The 19,803-nt window shown below is 42.4% G+C and overlaps 1 protein-coding gene across 1 annotated transcript; it reads left to right on the top strand.

Annotated features, from left to right (window-relative positions):
* Nucleotides 1-2,902: 2,902 nt before the first annotated feature.
* zgpat (zinc finger, CCCH-type with G patch domain) lies at nt 2,903-18,825 on the top strand. Its single transcript, XM_070895974.1, has 6 exons — nt 2,903-3,570; nt 10,605-10,738; nt 14,204-14,356; nt 16,278-16,409; nt 16,978-17,401; nt 18,375-18,825. The coding sequence occupies exons 1-6, from the start codon at nt 3,005-3,007 to the stop codon at nt 18,511-18,513; spliced, it is 1,548 nt and encodes a 515-aa protein (XP_070752075.1). The 5' UTR covers nt 2,903-3,004; the 3' UTR covers nt 18,514-18,825.
* Nucleotides 18,826-19,803: the final 978 nt, after the last annotated feature.

Below are 19,803 nucleotides of genomic sequence, written 5' to 3'. Positions count from 1 at the left end.
TGGGCCAAATGGTCTGTTTCTGTGCTGTACATTCTATATAATTCTATGTAATAACGAGTCAAGAAAAATAAATGATTAAGTAAATCTACTGAATTTATCTGCATATTTTAAACTGGAATTTTACTAATTTACAATTCACACACATACAGATAAAAACTTGTATTTAAAGGGCACCTTATCAAGCCCTCAGGACATTCCGAAGTGCTTCACAGTCAAAGGATTACTTTTGAAGTGCAGTTTGTGTTGTTTTGAAGGCAAGCACAATTTTCACACAGTAAGATCCCATAACAGCAAATGAATGAATGGCCAGATAATGTTTTCAGTGGTGTTGGCCTAGGGTGAAATATTCACCAGAACAACAGAACTTCCTGCTCTCCCTTGAAATGTGCCATGTCGCTTGAGGTGACAGGTATGGTTTAAAACTTCATCTGAGAAAAATAAATTATATTGACCTATATAAATTTTCAATAATAATGGAAAAACTACATGCGTATAGTAATGTAGTGGACTCGTAATTCAGAGAATGTGAGTCAAAATCCCACCACGGCAGTCTGAGAATTTAAATTCAGTTTCAAAAGTCTGAAATAAAAAGCTGGTACAGTAAAAAGAATCACAAGAATAAAACTGGACAGACTACTCAGCTGTAACTTAGGCATCGAATCAGTATACAATGAAGACACACCCAAGCCTGTCCATCTTGCAAAGTCCTCATCACTACTTATTCTTTAGTTGTATAGCCTCTGCTATGCTGATTCCTCGACATCTCTCTTTATTTGGTTCTTATATTTTTGGCAGAAGACCAAGTGTTAGTATTTGTCAGTAGTAGCATTCTTACCTGAGTCAGAACGTTTTTGACTCAAACGTCACGTAATCTAGGCTAACACTTCAGCAATTTGAGGGTATGTTGCATTGTCAGAATTGCCGTCTTTGAAATGAGATGTTAAAGCGAGACCCTGTCTAACTTATATTCAGATGAATTTAAAAGATTGTATGGCATTATTTAAAGAGCAGGAGTTCTTCTGGTGTCCTAGCCAAATCCCTGACTAAAGAAAGAACATGCATTTAGATAGCGTTCCAGAGAGCTTTACAGCCAATGAAGTAATTTATGAAATGAAGTCACTGTTGTTAACAGATTAATTGGTCCCTTTTGATGAAGGGTCCACATCCAGAACGTCAATTTGTCTGTTCTCTCCACAGATGTTGGCTGACCTGTTGAACATTACCAAATGTTTTCTTTTTGTTTCAGATTACTAGTCATTTGTCTCTTGGCTGTTTGCAGTGCCTTGCTGTGTGCAAATTGCTGCCTTCAAAACAAGTGACTATACTCCAAAAGATAGATTGGGAAACTAGATTAAAAGATGTAACAGTACATACGTAATGGCAAACATTTAAAGAAGGATATACTTGCCTTAGATGGAGTGCAACAAAAAAATCACTAGACTGATTACTGGGGTGGGGGGATTGTCCTATGAGAGATTGAGTAGACTAGCCTATATTCCCTAGACTTTAGAAGAATGGGAGGTGGTCTCTTGATACATAAAATTCTTAAGGGGCTTGACAGGGTAGATTCTGGGAGGATATTTTCTCTGGCTGGGGAGTCGAGAACCAGGAGTCACAGTCTCAGACTAAGGGTTCGGCCATTTAGGACTGAGATGAGGAGAAATGTCTTCAAATTGTTGTGAATCTTTGGAATTCTCTACCAGAGTGCTGTGGATGCTGAGGAAATTCAAGACAGAGATCAATAGACTTTTGGATGCAAAGGGAACCAAAGGGTATGGGGATAGTGCGGGACGATGGAGTTGAGGTAGAAGATCAGCGATGCAGGCTTGAAGAGCTGAATGGCCTACTCCTGCTCCTATTTCTTATGTTCTTAAAAAAGTAATTTAATTGTCTAAATCGTTTCCTGTGCACATGAAAGACACTATATAAATGCACGTTGTTTCTTATATAAAAAGTCATTGCATGAAATACAAGACACAGAGCGACAGAACTAGGAAAAATAATGGAGTTAAAAGACAAGATGGACAGAGCGAAAACCATTTACATAGAAAAAAAACACCAAAAGTTTAAAAATAAATTAAAATAACAGAACAGAATAAACCCTGGAGAGGAGACACAGCAAAGTTACGGTGTCACGTTTTGCCAAATCCTACATTACAACAGTGACTACACTTCAAAAGTATTTAATTGGCTGTAAAGTGCTTTGGGACGTCCTAAAGTCATGAAAGGCGCTAATTAAATGCAAGTCTTTCTTTCAAATCCAAGATAGTGCAGGATAAGACTGGGACTGTGGATTTAGTTGTGTTATTTTCTTTGCTGCTGATGAAAGTAACTGAAAACCTTGAACAATGTGTTCACACTGTGAAGCATAGAAGTGAACGAGAACTGACCCTTGAGTCAGAGTGGGTTGGTTGGTGTCCCACTCGCACGGCACAGAGGTACACAAGTCTTCCAAAGCATGCACTCGACTCGGAACTCCTAAACGGCAAGTGAGCCCCAGGTGGGCAGAGGAATTGTTTCAAGGACACCCTCAAAGCCTCCTTGATAAAGTGCAATATCCCCACCGATACCTGGGAAACCCTGTCCAAAAACCACCCTAAGTGGAGGATGAGCATCCGGGAGGGCGCTGAGCACTTCGAGCCTCGTCGCAGAAAACAAGCGCAGACAATGGAAGGAGCGTGCGGCAAACCAGACTCCCCACCCACTGTCTGTCCCACCTGTGACAGAGACTGTAATTCCCGTATTGAATTGTACAGCCGCCTGAGAACTCATTTTAAGAGTGGAAGCATGGCTTCCTCGATTCTGAAGGACTGCCTATGATGATGATGATGAGAGGGAGTCGGTGAGGACCAAATTCAGACTGGGGTCAGAGGGCACAGCTGGGAGGGTCAGAGGGCAGAGGTTGCCACCTTCTCCTTCCGGTGCGGCGATGGCGGTGAGAGATGGCTGGGTGAGGCCGCAGGCTGCCTGACCGCCCGCTCGGTATCAGCCTGGGTGAGAAGCCATGGCCATGGACGAGGCGAGCCTGGAGACGGCGATCGAGCTGTACAAGGCGCAGCTGCAGCAGGTGGAAGTGGCGCTGGGGGCGGAGGCCCAGGCCGAGTCCGAGGCCCGCGCCGACCTGCTCCAGCTCCGGGCCGACCTGCAGCAGCTGATCGCTCTGACCGAGTCCAGCCTGCTGTCGGTGCGTAAGAGCCAGCTGCTGGAGCGGCTGCAAGCAGCCGCCTCGCCGCCGCCGCCGCCCGAGTCCGGCCCAGGGGCCCGGCTGGACGCCGAGTACGCCGCTTTCCAGGCGGCCCTGGGCGGACTGGCCGACGGGCAGGCGCCGGAGGGGAGCGGCGAGGAGCCGGAGCCCGAGGAGGAGGGGGAGATCGGCGGCACCAAGGTGCGGGCTCCCTACCGCACCTCCTGGGGGACGCTGCAGTACCACAACGCCATGGTGGTGGGCATGGAGAGCGGCGAGCCGCCGGAGCCCACCGTCCGTGTCCTCTGGATCCACCCGACCCACCGCGCCATGAAGCCCTGTCCCTTCTACCTCACCGGGACCTGCCGCTTCCTCGACTCGTGCAGGTAACCGAGGCACGGCCGGATCTTTCACACCAGCAAAGGGTTTCATAGGGTAGACTAGGGGCCAGAAATATAAGTCAGTCACTAGTAAATCCAAAAGGGAATTCAGGAGAGATAAAAAGAATATAGAGGCACTGGAGAAGGTGTACAAAGATTCACAAGGATGGCACCAGAACTTGGAGGATGTACTTATCAGTTAAGGCTAAACAGGCTGGGGCTCTTTTTTCTAGAAAGAAGGCTGAGGGGGTTACAAAAAGAATATAGAGGCACTGGAGAAGGTGTACAAAGATTCACAAGGATGGCACCAGAACTTGGAGGATGTACTTATCAGTTAAGGCTAAACAGGCTGGGGCTCTTTTTTTCTAGAAAGAAGGCTGAGGGGGTTACCTGATAGAGGGTTTTAAGATTATAAAAGGGTTTGATATGGTAGACATAGAGATGTTTTTACTTGTGAGGGAGTCCAAAACTAGGGCCCATGAATAGTCACTAATACATTCAATAGGGAACTTAGGAGAAACTTCTTTACCCAGACAGAATGTGGAACTTGCTACCACAAGGAGTAGTTGAAGTGAATAGCATAGATATCTTTTAAGGGGAAGCTAGATAAGTCCATGAGGGAGATTGGAATAGAACAATACGTTGATGGGATGAGAAGAAGAGGGATGGGAGAAGGCTCGTGTGGAGCATGGACCATTTGGTCCAAATGGCCTGTTTCTGTGCTGTAAGTTCTATGTAATACAGGATTATTTGGATCTGGTACCCAGAGGACATCAAAACTGACCAGCAAGAAAATGTGAAGAGTATCTGGTTGTTAACCCATTTGGACATGAAAATTTAGACATGAAAATATTTCGGTTGACCATTAAAATAATAAATTCAAAAATGTTGGAAATAAACTACAGGCACATCAGCATTTATAAAGGAGGACAGGTTGACATTTTGGGGTTAGACACTGTGACAGATTTTTAATTGTGGCTGTAACACTTTGAGTGACACGACACGACACGACACGACACAACAGGCTTGGGCTTGATGAGGTTATGTTCCTGGTTGATAGCTTTAAAAAAAATTGTACAGCCGTAACAAAAAAAAAATCAGGAAATAAAGTCAGCAATTGGTTGTCCCTGTTGACTTTGAACGCCTTCTGCGAGCTGAACACTCAACATTTGATAATGGTCATGGTGAGATCCATTGCCTTGACTGCCCAGTGTTCCAGGTGAAGGAAGTTGCATAGAGGAGAGGCTTCTTTGAAGGACATTTAAGAGAAATGCAGATTGCAAAAATGATTAATTTTGGAAGAAGTTGAATGATCTATTGGTTAATTTTATAAAGCACCATATGTCAGATATTGTAGGTACTGAATTGGATTTTGCTCCAAACTTAACTAGGAATAAAAGACTAATGTTTGTTGCAGTATAAAGAATCTAATCCTCACAATATCTAAACATGATCCAGGTCCCCTTAAAAAGAAGTCAAAATTGCATTATCTTTATTTTCCTGCCAAAAGTTAAGTCGAGAGATGCACGTGTATCGCGTCAGCGTGGCAAATGCAGCAGGTAACATTTGTGCTGATGTCGTGGATGCAATGTGCACCTCCAGACCTGTTTTTTGGTAAGAAAACAATGGTGAATGTGTTATGCCCCAAATTCAAGAGAAAATAGATTTTTCATTAACAAATTAACATCTAAAACAAATCCTGGAGTTGATCGGTGGAAATTTTTAAGATCGTATTTTAATCCCTGATAAGGTTACAGATTGTCCTTTATTTATACAACGGAAGTGATGTGTTCCAATTGATATTTCTGTGTGATACAGGAAGTAATGCAACACAACTTTTGAGGCGTTATTTACAGGGAACAACACCAACTCCTGTACATGACTGCCTTTGACCTCACAAAGGCCTTCGACACTGTCAACCGTGAGCGTTCTCAAGTTTGGCTGCCCTCAAAGGTTTGTCACCATCCTCCGCCTGCTTCACGATGACATGCAAGCCATGATCCTGACCAATGGATCCATCACAGACCGGAGCCAAGCAAGGCTGTGTCATCGCACCAAAGTTCTTCTCGATCTTCCTTGCTGCAATGCTCCACCTCACCCTCAGTAAGCTCCCTGCAGGAGAAACTAATAGTTCAACCTCCGTCGCCTCCAGTCCAGATCCAAGGTCATCCCGTCCTCTGTCATTGAATGACAGTACGCAGACGACGCTTGCGTCTGCACACACCCGGGGGCCGACCTCCAAACCATCGTCAACACCTTCACCGAAGCATATGAGAGCTTGGACCTTACACTGAGCATCCGTAAGCAAAGGTCCTCCCCACCCCGCCACACAGTATTGCCCCTGATTATCAAAATCCACAACGAGGCCTTGGACAACGTAGACCATTTTCTGTACCTCGGGAGCCGACTGTCAACAAGGGCAGACATCGATGACGAAGTCCAACACCGCCTTCAGTGTGTCAGTGCAGCCTTCGGTCGCCTGAGGAAGAGAGTGTTTGAAGTCCAGGACCTCAAACCCAGCACCAAGCTCATGGTCTACAGAGCAATAGCGATACCCGCCCTCCTATATGCTTCAGAGACAGGGAGTATGTACAGCAGGCACCTCAAAGTACTGGAGAAGTACCACCAATGCTGCCTCGACAAGATCCTGCAAATTCATTGGCAGGATAGGCACACCTATCTGAGTTCTTGCTCAGGCCAGCATACCCAGCATTGAAGCATTGACCACGCTTGATCAGCTCCGATGGACCGGCCACATTGTCCGCATGCCCGATACGAGGCTCCCAAAACAAGCGCTCTACTTGGAGCTCCGACACGGTAAGCAAGCCCCAGGCGGGCAGAGGAAACGCTTCAAGGACACCCTCAAAGCCTCCTGGGAAAAAATGTAACATCCCCACCGACACCTGGGAATCTCTGGCCCAAGACCGCTCAAAGTGGAGGAGAAGCATCCGGAAAGGCGCTGAGCACCTCGAGTCTCTTCGCTGAGAGCAAGCTGAAGCCAAGCGTCGACAGTGGAAGGAGCGCACGGCAACCCAGGCTCCCCTCCCACCCGTCCCTTCAACCAACGTCCCTTCAACCACCGTCTGCCCCACCTGTGACAGAGACTGTAGGTCCCGCATCGGACTCATCAGTCACCTGAGAACTCATTTTTAGTGTTGAAGCAAGTCGTCCTCGACTCCGGGGGACTGCCGAAGAAAAGGATTTCTGTGTGATAGGAAGTAATGCAACACAACTGTCTCAGCTTTATTTCAAGACAAAACAATAGCAAGCTATTCTGTCAATAAATTTGAGTTATCTCCCAGATTGTTGCTCTCTGGATGGTTACCTCATCTGCTGCTTCCTACCATGTCCTAGACTCTCCCTCACCTTTGCTCCAGTCTCTTATCACTCTGTAGCTTCTCCCCCGTTGCCCTAGCCATTAGGCAGCTAACTTCCGCTGGACTCGCTTCCTCGTTCATTTCTCTATCCAACTACCTTGACCCAATGCTAACTAACTTGTTAATGGTTCCTTTACAAAGGCATCCTTCTCTTCAAAATTGTGGATAAGTCCCACTGTCTGTTCAAACTGCCTTTTAAATATGTTACTGCCACCAAGCCTCTTGTTCACCCCTTCCACAACTTTCTGTTTGTAATCCTTCGGGAAGGCTTCCCCTTATTCTGCAGTACTGAGGCTGCCCTGGATATCCTTTGTGTTTGCAACTGTGGCATGTTATTGCTGCTTAACTTCTCCCTGGCATTTGACGTGGTCAACCACTCCATCCTCTTACATCACCGCTTCTATGAGATCTAACTTTGTTGGATCGCCCATGTGTAGTTTCACTTGCTCCACTGTAGCCAGGACATCTCCAGTAATGGCTTCCCCTTCCATCTCTGAAATACCCCACAGTTCTTACTTTGGTCCCTTTTTTAACATTCCTGCTCAGTTCAGTTTTTTTTCTATATGCGATGAAACCACACTCTACCTCTTCACTACCACCCTTGATTCCATGACCATTTCCTCCTGCTAGTCTATCTGACAAGTTGTAGATGAGTCAGAACTTTCTCCAGTTGAGCATTGGGAATACCAACGTAATTTTATTTGGCTCCTGCCAAAAACTCTTTATCTTGCCCCTGACTATATCCTGCCACTGGCTGCCTATTCAAACTGAGCTAGTGTGCAAAACCTTAGTGTCCTGTAAAATCCTGAGCGAAGCTACAAACCCCACATCCATCCATCATCCCTCACTTTCACCTCTGCAGTATTTACGCTCTCTGCCCTTGCCTCACTCTCACTGCCATTGAAACCCTTGTCCACACTTTAATTATCTCCAGATTCAACTTCTCTGAAGCCTTTCTTGTTGGCTTCCTGAGTTTCCAAATACACAAACTCTTAACCTATCCAAATCTCTGGGGTCACATTGTTTTTCCTAATGGTATGTTACCGCACAGAAACAGGCCACTTGGAGCATCAAATCTGTTTTTCTAGACATGAACCACATAATTTAATTACACTCTCCTGTTCGCTTCCCATCCCTTTTTTAAAAAAAAACATTTTCAAACAATTATACAACTCCCGTTTGAAAGAATTTATGGACTCTGCTTCAACACTGATTTGCAGCAGAGCATTCCAGTTACTAACCACACTTTGTGTACAGACATTTTTTCTAACCTCCCCTTTAATTCTTTTTATATTATATTTGTGCCTACTTGCTGACTATTGGCTTCAACAAAACCTCCATAATCTTGAAGACCTCGATCAGGTCACACCTTAACCATATCGGCTGCCGTGGAAAAATAACTAACTTCTCAAGCCTCTCTTCATAACTGAAACCCGGCAGCCCTAGTAACATGTTACTGAATCTAAACTACATTTTTTTCCATTGCTTTTATATCCTTCCTATGTCCTGGATCTCTAAAACTCCAACTGCAGCCTAACCAAAAATGTATACTTTCAGCATTACCTCTACGCCTTTAGGTACAAAGCCAAGTGTTGCAGTTGCCTTTTTTACGTGCCTATCTACTTGTGCTATCACCGTTTAAATTTCTGCCTATTTGCACGCCACATTCCTTTTTTTTTTACTCCATTTTAAAATCCCAAGTCCCATTTGCTCACCATCCCTGTCCTTGCTGACCTTCATAGGAACACTGTCCCCCAAAACATTCAAAATGCTCTTACTACTCAAGTCTCGCCCCACCTAACTACTTCAATTTTCTCTAGCCTATGTTCTTTGGTCCTCATACCAGGTTCTTGTGCATTATTCTTCCTCCCCCTGCTGTACCACGAGCAACAGAGATGTTGGCCCGACAGGAACTCTACTCCCTCGTTACCGATTCTATCTGTCTCCCTGGCACCTTCTCAAGTGGAACTAAACTTTGGTGCCCTATTTGATCCTAGGCTGAGCTTCCGACCACAAAGCCCCTCTAACACAAAGGCCCCTACTTCCACATTGTCCATCTCCGCCCCACCTCCACATATATGCTGCCGAAACTCTCATCCATGCTTTTGTTGTCTCCATAATTTGATTATTCAGATGCTCTTCTGGCTGGCCTCCCATCTTCACCCTTAATAAGCGAGTTCACCCAAAACTGAAGCCCGTATCCTAAACCGCACAAAGTCCCGTTCACCCATCTCCCCAGTGCTTGCTGACCTACATTGGCTCTCAGTCCACCAATGGCTCAATTAAAAAAAAAAAAATTCTCCATCCTTGTGTTCAGATTCGTCCATGGCCTCGCCCCTCCTTCATCTCTGTTACCTTCTCCAGCTCTACAACCCTCCGAGAATTCTGCACTCCTCCAACTCCTGATGCTTCTGCATCCCCCCACTCCCTTCGCCTCATTAGTGGCTGTGCCTTCAGCCATTTAGGACCTAAGCTCTGGAATTCCCTCCATAAACCTCTGCACCTGATTTCTCCTTTAATATGTTCCACCTGATCTTTTCTTTTTAATATGCTCCTTAAAACTCTTTAATCACATACCCTAAAATCATCTCCTTCGGTTTGGTGTCAATTATTGTCTGATTACATTCCTGTGAAGCACCCCAGATGCTTTACTATGTTAAAAGTGCTATATAAATGCAATTTGGTGCCTCAGCCCACTTTCTACTTATCTCACTACCTTTTAAAGGCCTTCTAAAAGCCCATCTTTTGAACCATGCTTTTGGTCATCTTGTCTATCATTTCTTCTGCTCGCTATCTATTTCTCTGTTAAATGCCTTGGGACTTTATAAATGAGATTGTTGCAAGTTGTGCAAAATTTAATAGCAACCTTGCTGCTGTTGCATGCAAAATTAATGTATGTAATATTTCACTTTAGTCATTTGTCTGTTATTTTTAATTTATTGCTAATGTTTTGAGAAAAAACAACTTGTCAGGCATTGAAAGTATCCATTACTGTACTTGATTGTGACCTCGGCCACATTGCAGGTTTACTCAGTTCTATTGCTGCAGTACCATTTCAGTCACAAGATGTCCGAACTAAACTATATGTGCACTGGAATTTCTGTGATACTTTGTGTAAATAAAGAATATCCTAGTTACTGGGCATGCAGAATTTCAGTCCCAACGGCTCTGCGAGTCTTTAAGGAAAAGAGTCAACTTTCAAGACCTGTTTTTATAGCTGAATTACAGTTAACCTTCCAGTAGAAATTCCCTTTCCTTTCGAGGTTAAAAATGCATTGTAGATTAAACTGAACCATACAGACCAGGAAGCGCTCTGTTTTATTCCCAGTCTGTGCTGAGCAAGTGGCCTCAGACAGGGTAGGGGTGCTATAGTTGGCCTCAAGATCATCCAGGGTTTTCCCTTACTATTCAAGGAGTTCCAATGAAAAGTATATGTGGATGCTGGTTGTGATGCCCTATACGGTTGACTAGCTTGCCATCGCTCACTGTCTGTCTCGGCTCACGTGTGAAAAATAACTATTTGTGTGAGGTATTAGGGGGGTGCCTGGTGTCTCTGAATGAGAAATGGAGGAGGGAAAATTGGACAAAAAATGTCGGGTCAAAGACATGAAAAGTATGTATTTTAAAAGAAAGTTTACAATGCTGAAAATTGTGTCTGCCCAGATACTCACATGGCGATGTTGTGGCTATGTCTGAACTACGGGGCTTCGAAGAACTGGACCTCAGTTTACTTGAGGTGGGGTCAGCCTGTTTAGCTAAGTATGAAGATGAGATTTGGTACACAGCTAAAATCCTAGGTGAGTGCAGTATGTTTACATTTCCTGACTGATTAACGCACTTAATCTTGTACAGTTTAAATGCAAAAGTCGAAAAGTGCTGAGCACGGTTATGTCCTTTCTTAGTACATGGCCAAGGTGAGAAAGTAAACTTTAATATACATCTGGATAAAGTCTTAATTTGTAGATTAATTACTGTTGCATTTCAAAAGGCTACTATTTTATCTGCTAAAAGTCAGAATGAAAGTGACTTCTTGCATGAGGATGTGCTGGAATTTTCATGAGCTGTACTAATTAGCAAAATATTCTTTTTTAAATCTAAACTTTTAATGATTTCCCACTGACTTTTATCCCTTTTCTCCACAGGCATTATTAAACATGTTTGTGTTTATTGGTGGTGATTTTCATTCCGTTTTGTATATTTTGAATTGGAATTGCCATCTTTCAGTAATGTTGTGATGTCTTTTACCATAAATTGCACTGTACTGTAAACTAAGCACTACTGAGACAGAGTAAAGGGAACTTTACATTCTGGCTGGCTGTAGTGTATCTGATCTGTAAGTGTATCTGGGTGTAGAAAAATGTTCCTCCCGCTTCCTGCCCTAAATCCCTTGTCCCCTTATTCTAGACCTCCGTCACTGCAATCAGTTTGTCTTTATCTACTGTCTCAACCCATCATAATTAAACACCTCGATCAAATCACCCCATCATTTCCTCTGTTCTAATGAAATCAGACACAGTTTTTCCAAGTGTTCCTTTGTATTTGCATTTCTTTATACCTACAGCATCCTAGTGAATCTGCTATACCCTCTAAATTGCATCAACTTGCCTACAGTGTAGAGTCAAACTTCACAAAACTGTGGTCTTACTAACAGTTTATATTAATTTACCGTTACATTATGACTTTGTAACTTTTGTCATAAACCCTGCATTCCGTTAGCTTTTTTAGGACCTTATCTACCTTACATGGGATACACACCATAAGAGACGAATGGCAGAAAGAACTGAGGGGAGTGTGGCGATGTGAATAAAGAGATGGTTGGAGAGTAGAAAGCAAAGGATGGGGACACTGGGAGGTTTCTTGGACTGGAAAGATGTGAATGGTGTTCCACAGAGGTTGCTGTTTTATTACTGCATTTATTTGGACTTGGGGAATTGAGGTGGGCTTGGGGGTTGGGCTATGGAAAATTGTGACAAGGACTGTGAAAGACTCTTAAGAAGACAGGATGGGCAGATGGGTAGGAGATGCAGTTCAATGCAGAAACATGTAAAGCAGCACATTTTGAAAGTGAGGATAGAGAAAGTGTTTTAAATAAACCAAGATTTTAAATGGAGTGAAGGGACGAAGGACCTTGATGTGCAGGTACTCAGGTCATTAAAGGTGGCAGGCAACATACAGAAATAAAAACATGAAAATGGAGTGTTTGGTTTTATATCTAGAAGGATCCAATATAAGAACAAGGAGCAAATGTTGAATTTATAAAATAACTCAGATTGCATTTAAAGTATTTGTGTAGTTTTAGGCCTCCCATTGCAGAAAGGATATAAAAGTAATAGGAAAGGTGCAGTATGGATTCACTGAAGTTTTTACCCGGGCTGATGAGAGACCTTACGGCTAAAGGGATCAAGGGGTATGGAGAGAAAGCAGGAAAGGGGTACTAAGGGAATAATCAGCCATAATCTTATTGAATGGTGGTGCAGGCTTGAAGGACCGAATGGCCTACTCCTGCACCTATTTTCTATGTTTCTATGACCTGAAATGTTGGGGCTTCCTTCTCTAGAACTGAGAAGGTAAGGGGTGACCTGATAGAGGCTTTCAAGATTATAAAGGGTTATGATTAGGTAAATAGTAACCTCAGGACATCCCAAAGCACTTTACAGCCAATGAAGTACTTTTGAAGTGTAATGTAGGAAACACAGCAGCCAATTTGCACACAACAAGGTCCCACAAACAGCAATGTGATAATGACCAAATAATCTGTTTTATCGATGTCAGTTAAGGGATGAATATTGGCCAGATCGCCAGGACAAACTCCTCTGCTCTTGGAAATACTGCCATGGGAACTTGTTCGTCAGCCTGGGATGGCAGACGGGGCCTTGGTTTAATGACTCATCAAAAAGATGGCATCTCCGGCAGTGCAGCACTCCCTCAGTGCTGCACTGGAATGTCGGCCTAGATTTTGTGTTCCAGTCTCTGGAGTGGGATTGAACCCATAACCTTCTGACTCAGAGGCAAGGGTGCTACCATTGAGGAACAGTTGCACCTAAAGGATGGGAGGTGAGCAGGAAAGTGGAATTAGACTATGGTTCACGTGAAGAGAAAAACAGTACAGCTCTGATGGGCAAACTGCCTGTTCCTGCGCTGTTACATTCTATGATTCTAGTTCCACGTGACCCAGGGTTGTAGTTAATGATGTGAGGCCTCACAGTGTACTGTGTCTGTTTAGATTCGGAGGAATTGTCCGTTTAAAATGTACATTTTTCAGCTGCATCTGCTGCATTAGTTATGACTTTCACAGTGTTGAGTAAGTAAAATGTTTCTTTGTGGCCCTACACTCCCATCAATTAGGCCAGCATTATTCTGTTTTATGGCAGTGAGTGGGGGAGTCTCAAGCAGTGTGATTATCCTAGCGCATAGTGTTTTACACTAGTAAAATATATTAAATTGTAAAATGGATTATAAAATGGATATCTTGGAATACCTTAAGTTCTGGTCATTGGTTTAAGTAAGTTTAATTTATAGCATTTTTTTGAAAACTTGCATAGGGCCTGTTCTACTGCAAAGACTTATGGTCATGTTTTTATATCAACATTTACAGTGCAATTTTCGTATCAACTTTTCACTATTGTAGGCTCTGGTCACTAGGTGGTGTTCTAGAGCCAGTTTCTGAAATCTGCCATCTTATTTTTCTTAAATTTTTAAATTTTCAGGCATTGAATGAAGATAAGTTTAAAACTTGTACCTTTTTAAATACAAATAATTCAAAAATATATAAATATGAAAAGTGCGTTACCATTATCACTTACATCGCCGCTATTTCTTTCTCTCAATGTTCCTATGCTTTTTGGGTTTTTTGGAACCCCCTCTATAGAAAATGTAAAAAGTAGCTGCTTCCCACCACCCCACTCTTCTCCTTCTTAACCTGAGACTGTTGCCCCATGTCCAGCATTGCAAAACACTTGCTCTTCAATTCTAGACTCTGGCAGCACTGCTAATTGTAAAGAATATTAAAACATGGGTTGCTGCTCTGCTCACTTTTATCTCTGGGCTTCCGGCTTTGTGTAAAATAAATTTAAAAAATGTGGCCTATCAGAAATGAGGTGAGAGATAAGAGAGCGAGGAGGGAAAAAGAGATGGAACTAGTCACAAAGCTTAGGTGAGGAGAGTATTCACTGAGTAACTCGAAGGGCAAAGTACTAGTAATCTTAGAAAAGTTCATATTTATGAAACTTGGCTAATACATGGAAATGGTTTGTGTTTTTCAGACATTGACAATGGTTATTTTACAGTAAAATTTGATTCCTTGCTTCAGAAGGAGATTGTAGTGGAGGGGGATGGAATTATGCCAGTACCTCGCACTGACGAGTCTTCCTCCTCGTCTAGCTCTGAGGACGAGGGCCAACTCGGTTATGCAAAAGGTAAGCACTATAAAATCTTACAACTGTGTTCATTAGCAAATCTAGTCAGTTTTATAGTCAGTTTTAGGTTATATCTGTAACACAAGACATGATGTTTGATATTGTAAAATATCTGATTGCTTAGAACATTATTAAATCATAATTCCAGGACCTCAGTCCTAGTATAAAATAATATCTTAGAATAGTTGATTAGGTCTTGTCGCTGACCAGAGTAGGGCATGCGGTCTTGAGCTTCAGACATAGTTCGTCTCTAGTGCTCCTTATGCAGCGAACAGTGACAAGAATCAACTCCACCGAATCAATATTTAACAAAGACATTCTCTAATTTGTCATTTTATCTATCCACGTATTGAAATTTTGATTCACTAGTACTTTTCCTATATATATGAATTGGTATAAGTCTGTGTAACTTGGTTAAAATTTATACAAACTAAAACTTGCCCTAAATATAATAAATATGATGGATTTCATCCTTGTTTCCCCAACATATTGATTTTAAAATTCTTGTCTTGAAATCCCCTCCAGAGCCTTGACCCCACCACCTCTGCAAACTTCTGCAGCCTAACATCCCAGCACCTATTTTCTGTTTTTGCCTTTCTGGCCTACTATGCTTTCCTTCCCTTCCCACTGTCTGTTAAGCAATTTCAGGCACCATATCTCAGCACTCGAGGGTTCTTAAATTTCACCTTCAGAAACCTAGTCAAAACATACCACTTTGTCTGCGCTTTCAGTCACCTCCAATAACTTATTTTTCCACTTCCTGCTTGATGCCCACACTTCTGTGAAACACTATGGGACATTTTTGCTATGTATATAAATGTAAGTGTTTTCATCAAACATCAGAGGACATAAGAACATACGAAATAGGAACAGGAGTAGGCCATACGGCCCCTACTTCGCCATTCAATAAGATCATGCTCTCAGCTGCCCGCTTCCCTTATCGTTTAAGAAGCTATCATTTCTGTCTTAAATTTATTCAATGTCCCAGCTTCCACAGCTCTCTGAGGCAGCGAATTCCACAGATTTACAACCCTCAGAGAAGAAATTTCTCCTCATCTTAGTTTTAAATGGGCGGCCCCTTATTCTAAGATCTTGCCCTCTAGTTCTAGTCTCCCCTATCAGTGGAAACATCCTCTCTGCATCCACCTTGTCAAGCCCCCTCATAATCTTATACATTTCGATAAGATCGCCTCTCATTCTTCTGAATTCCAATGAGTAGAGGCCCAACCTGCTCAACTTTTCCTCATGTCAACCCCCTTATCTCCAGAATCAACCTAATGAACCGTCTCTGAACTGCCTCCAAAGCAAGTATATAATTTCGTAAATAAGGAAATCAAAACTGCACGCAATATTCCACGTATGGCCTCACCAATACACTGTAGTAAGACTTCCCTGCTTTTATACTCCATCCCCTTTGCAATAAAGGCCAAGATTCCATTGGCCTTCCTGATCACTTACTGTACCTGCATACTATACTTTTGTGTTTCATGCACAAGTACCCCCAGATCCCGCTGTACTGCAGCACTTTGCAATCTTTCTCCATTTAAATAATAACTTGCTCTTTGATTTTTTTTTTCTACCAAAGTGCATGACCCCACACTTTCCAACATTATACTCCATCTGCCAAATTTTTTCCCACTCATTTAGCCTGTCTATGCCTTATTGCATATTTTTTGTGTCCTTGTCACACACTTTTTCCTCCCATCTTTGTATCGTCAGCAAACTTGGCTACGTTACACTCAGTCCCTTCTTCCAAGTCGTTAATATAGATTGTAAATAGTTGGGGTCCCAGCACTGATCCTGCGGCACCCCACTAGTTACTGGTTGCCGACCATCATGAAGTCATAAACTGAATTAAAAAAAATATCAAAATGTTCTGTATTTTTGTAACTTTTTCCCTTTCCATTATCTTGTTTGACAGTTTTGGATGGCAAATCTGTGGAGATGGGTGATTGGACTCCAGCTTGCAGCACTTCATTTGCTGGTTGGGAAGCTCACACTCGGGGCATGGGATCCAAACTAATGATTAAAATGGGTTATGAATTTGGAAAAGGTAAGACTGCAAGAACTTGCCATGCTGTATTGTCCAAGTGTCACCTTCTAGTAAAGAATTACCATGTGTTTAATGCCTATGCTGAGATCCAAAAATAACACTGACTGCAGCTTAAGTAATTGTTTCCTATTATGCACAATAACCAATGAAATTATTCTGCTTCATGTATTAAATGTAATGTCAGTTATATGATATTGCACCAATTTAATGGATACGTTGACCTGCAACAGACGGTGCTATTTAAATTCAGGAAAGATAAAGGATAGTTTCTGTTATAAATTCCATCCGCAAAGCCATGCTTGTGTTCATTTTGGGGAAATGAGAGACAGGGTTTTAGTTGTTTCACAGGCAGTATGCAGCTTCCCAAATTGAACCATTTACTATTTTCTATCTATACTTGACTTTCCATTTGGGTATACTCTTGAGCACAAGTAATGCAATATTAATAAAGAAGTCACTTTTTTTGAAGGCAAAAATTTATTTCTGTTTACTATTTTAAGGTGTACATTCTTAATTGACTTCATTTGAAAGAGAATGACCTGTAACTGATTGGGGAAGTTCCTTTTAGGTTTGGGGCGGAATGCTGAAGGTCGAGTGGAGCCTGTCCAAGCAGTGGTTTTACCACCAGGGAAATCCCTAGATCAGTGTGCTGAAATCCTGCAAAAGAAGCGAGACGGGAAACTTGGCCACCTCCACAAAAAGAAGCACAAGAGGAAAGGCGAGGGAGACTCGCGGGTTGTTAAAGAGAGGAAACCTCGCCAGACTGTTTTTGACTTTTTGAATGACAAACTTCAAAGTACTGGACAGACTAGCAGTTCATCAGTTCAAAGTGGATTCCCGATGGGAGAAAAAAACAGCAAAGAACGTTACAGGGGCAATAAAAGCATGAAGAAAACTCTAAATATCCAGCTATTTCAGATAATGGAAAAAATTCAGCATACTGAAAAGGACATTGCAAAAATTATGGAGGCGATTGCAAGAAATGTTGGAAAGTATGTTATCTACTGCTCTGTTTACAATTTGAAGCTTGATCAATTCAGTTTGGGGCTGATTCTATTGCAGTTATTACATTGTATTGTTTATGGTAATAGATGGTTACTGTATCTGGCCCATTGAAAGTGACTATGCAGCTCAACATTGGAAGGACTAAAGGCATCCTATTTGGTTCCCATCGGAAAATCCACACTAAACCCCCCCCCCCCCCCCCCTCATTCCATCCCTTTCTCAGCTGCTCCATGTGTAATCTGGGGCAAACTGGGGAGTAATTTTTGTTCTCGCCGTCATGACTGTAATCTGGCAAGAGTGGTTCTCCCATTGTAAAACCCAGCTGATTTTCTTCCATTAAAATGAATCGAATGAAAACCGGGCAGGTTCCATAATGAGCAGACTATTTACTGTCCAACAAGTGAAGGTGAACATTTCCTGATAGCAGAGTCATCATGCCCTTGCCGCTTGTAATTCCCTTTCCAGACTCATCCATCTTGCTACATCTCCTTAACACTCACAAGTCTCCTCGAAACCTCCTTTTATCTTGCATTCAAGCACATGCCCAAACTGTTCTCTCTTCCTTCCCCCCCCCCCCCCCCAAAAAAAAAACCTCTTCTCACTATGAAACTCCATTTTGCTGCTTAAGGGAACAATGAGTGCAAGTTGCATCTTTTTATATGCTGGTAATTTTATTAATACATATGATGGAATAATTTAGTTTATTGTTGGGATTTGTAGGTTGTTTCTACAAAGACTTTTTTAAATTACTGCAGAAAGATATTTTTAAAGGGAGGGGGAAAGGTTTGATTTATCCGATGCAGAGTCCTGAAATGTCCATTGGTGGACTTGTACAGTAAAGTCATAGTCCGTGCCCTGCAGAGTAGGGGTTAAGATGTATCTCCATCGTTGAGTATCAATGGGTATGTCTCCACAACATCACGTGATTATGTTTCCGTTTTCTTTACTGGTTTATTACAGAGACAAAGCAGTAACTTCCCATCTAGAAGAGAAGCTGTCTAATGCAAAGAAGCAATTGTCCTATCTAAAGACTCAGGAATGCGGGGCCCAGCAGGAACAAAAGAAAGCAGACACACACAAGAAGATGACCAAATTCTGAATTTAAATCATTCAGTGCTTATTTTGAAATGTACCAATTTGTGCAGCATTTTCTTTCTGCAAGATACATCCAATGGAATTAAGATCATACGGTTATTGTAGTTTGTGTTATTTGATATGTGTCTTTTTGAATATTTTGCATTTCAATGCAGAGAACTAGTAATGAACTTGTGTTGTTAGATGAGGCTTGGTGCACAGTACCCACATACGACCACAATTGCTTTAGCAACTTTTAAAAAAACTTAACAGTAACATTGTTGATGTCAGTGTTGTAAATTGTATATCGATAGTTATAAAAAATTGTTTCCTCCAATGGCTTTTCTTTAGTATTTAAAAAGAACCACTCAAGCCAGCTTTGAATTATTCTGACACTACTCGGGGTACGACAAACTGCCATGCAAAATGTTCCTTTTTGAGATGGGAGTTTTTCTGCCACTATATGTTGACCTGCCTGAAAACTCACTTGCACTGACCTGTCAAATATCACCTCAATCAAACAACGAAGAGGATTGTGAGTCTTGGAATTTTCTACCTTAAAGGGCTGTGGATGCTGAATTGCTGAGTATATTCAAGGATGAGATAGATAGATTTTTGGACAATAGGGAACTCGAGGGATATGGGTTTCAGGCAAGAAAGTGGAGTTGAGGTCGAAGATCAGCCATGATCTTATTGAATGGCGGAGCAGGCTCAAGGGCCATATGGCCTATTCTCCTAAATCTTATCTTGGCATTGGGATTAAAACCAGGTATTCAACACTTTGCCATTTGAGGTACAAGAATCCCCCCACTTAATGAATAAGAATATATTTTGCTGAACTCTTCTTTAATTCTGCGATTGTTTAATAAAGTACCCGATGCGAACTTGAAGGATCATGTGCAGATTGTAGAGCAGAGAGAGGACCAGAGTTAAAAGAATTGAGGGAGTGAGCTGGAGGATGTTGCAGAGGTGAGAAGGACATGGAGAAATTTGTTCACGAGGGTTTTGAAATAATGGTGTTGGAGGACAACGGTGGAGGTGGGCACGTGCGGGGCAATAGATGAGCAGGAATTGCCGTGGGCAATGGTGTTTACTTGAGGCTGGTGAGAGCGATGGAGAAATCATGCCTAAAGGTGATAATGGTATGAATAAACACTAGTGCCATTGGAAGTGATGTATGGATGGAACTGGCTGATGATACACAGGTGCTTCAATTGTCTTCTGCTGAACAGGATTTGGTGCTTTAAATTCTGACCAGACTTCAAGGAATGGATGATGAATACATTCAGGAACCTTATGATAGACAGAAATGGCT

The sequence above is a fragment of the Pristiophorus japonicus genome, chromosome 12 (genome assembly GCF_044704955.1).
Source record: "Pristiophorus japonicus isolate sPriJap1 chromosome 12, sPriJap1.hap1, whole genome shotgun sequence".
NCBI classification, from domain to species: Eukaryota; Metazoa; Chordata; class Chondrichthyes; family Pristiophoridae; genus Pristiophorus; species Pristiophorus japonicus.
Note: the sequence above shows the minus strand (reverse complement) of the source record. Positions and strands in the feature narration are given on the sequence as shown.

Coding starts and splice junctions, on each gene's coding strand:
- zgpat (XM_070895974.1), top strand. CDS start 3,005: ATGGCCATGGACGAGGCGAGCCTGGAGACGGCGATCGAGCTGTACAAG. Junction 10,739..14,203: donor GTACACAGCTAAAATCCTAG/GTGAGTGCAGTA, acceptor TGTGTTTTTCAG/ACATTGACAATGGTTATTTT. Junction 14,357..16,277: donor CCAACTCGGTTATGCAAAAG/GTAAGCACTATA, acceptor CTTGTTTGACAG/TTTTGGATGGCAAATCTGTG.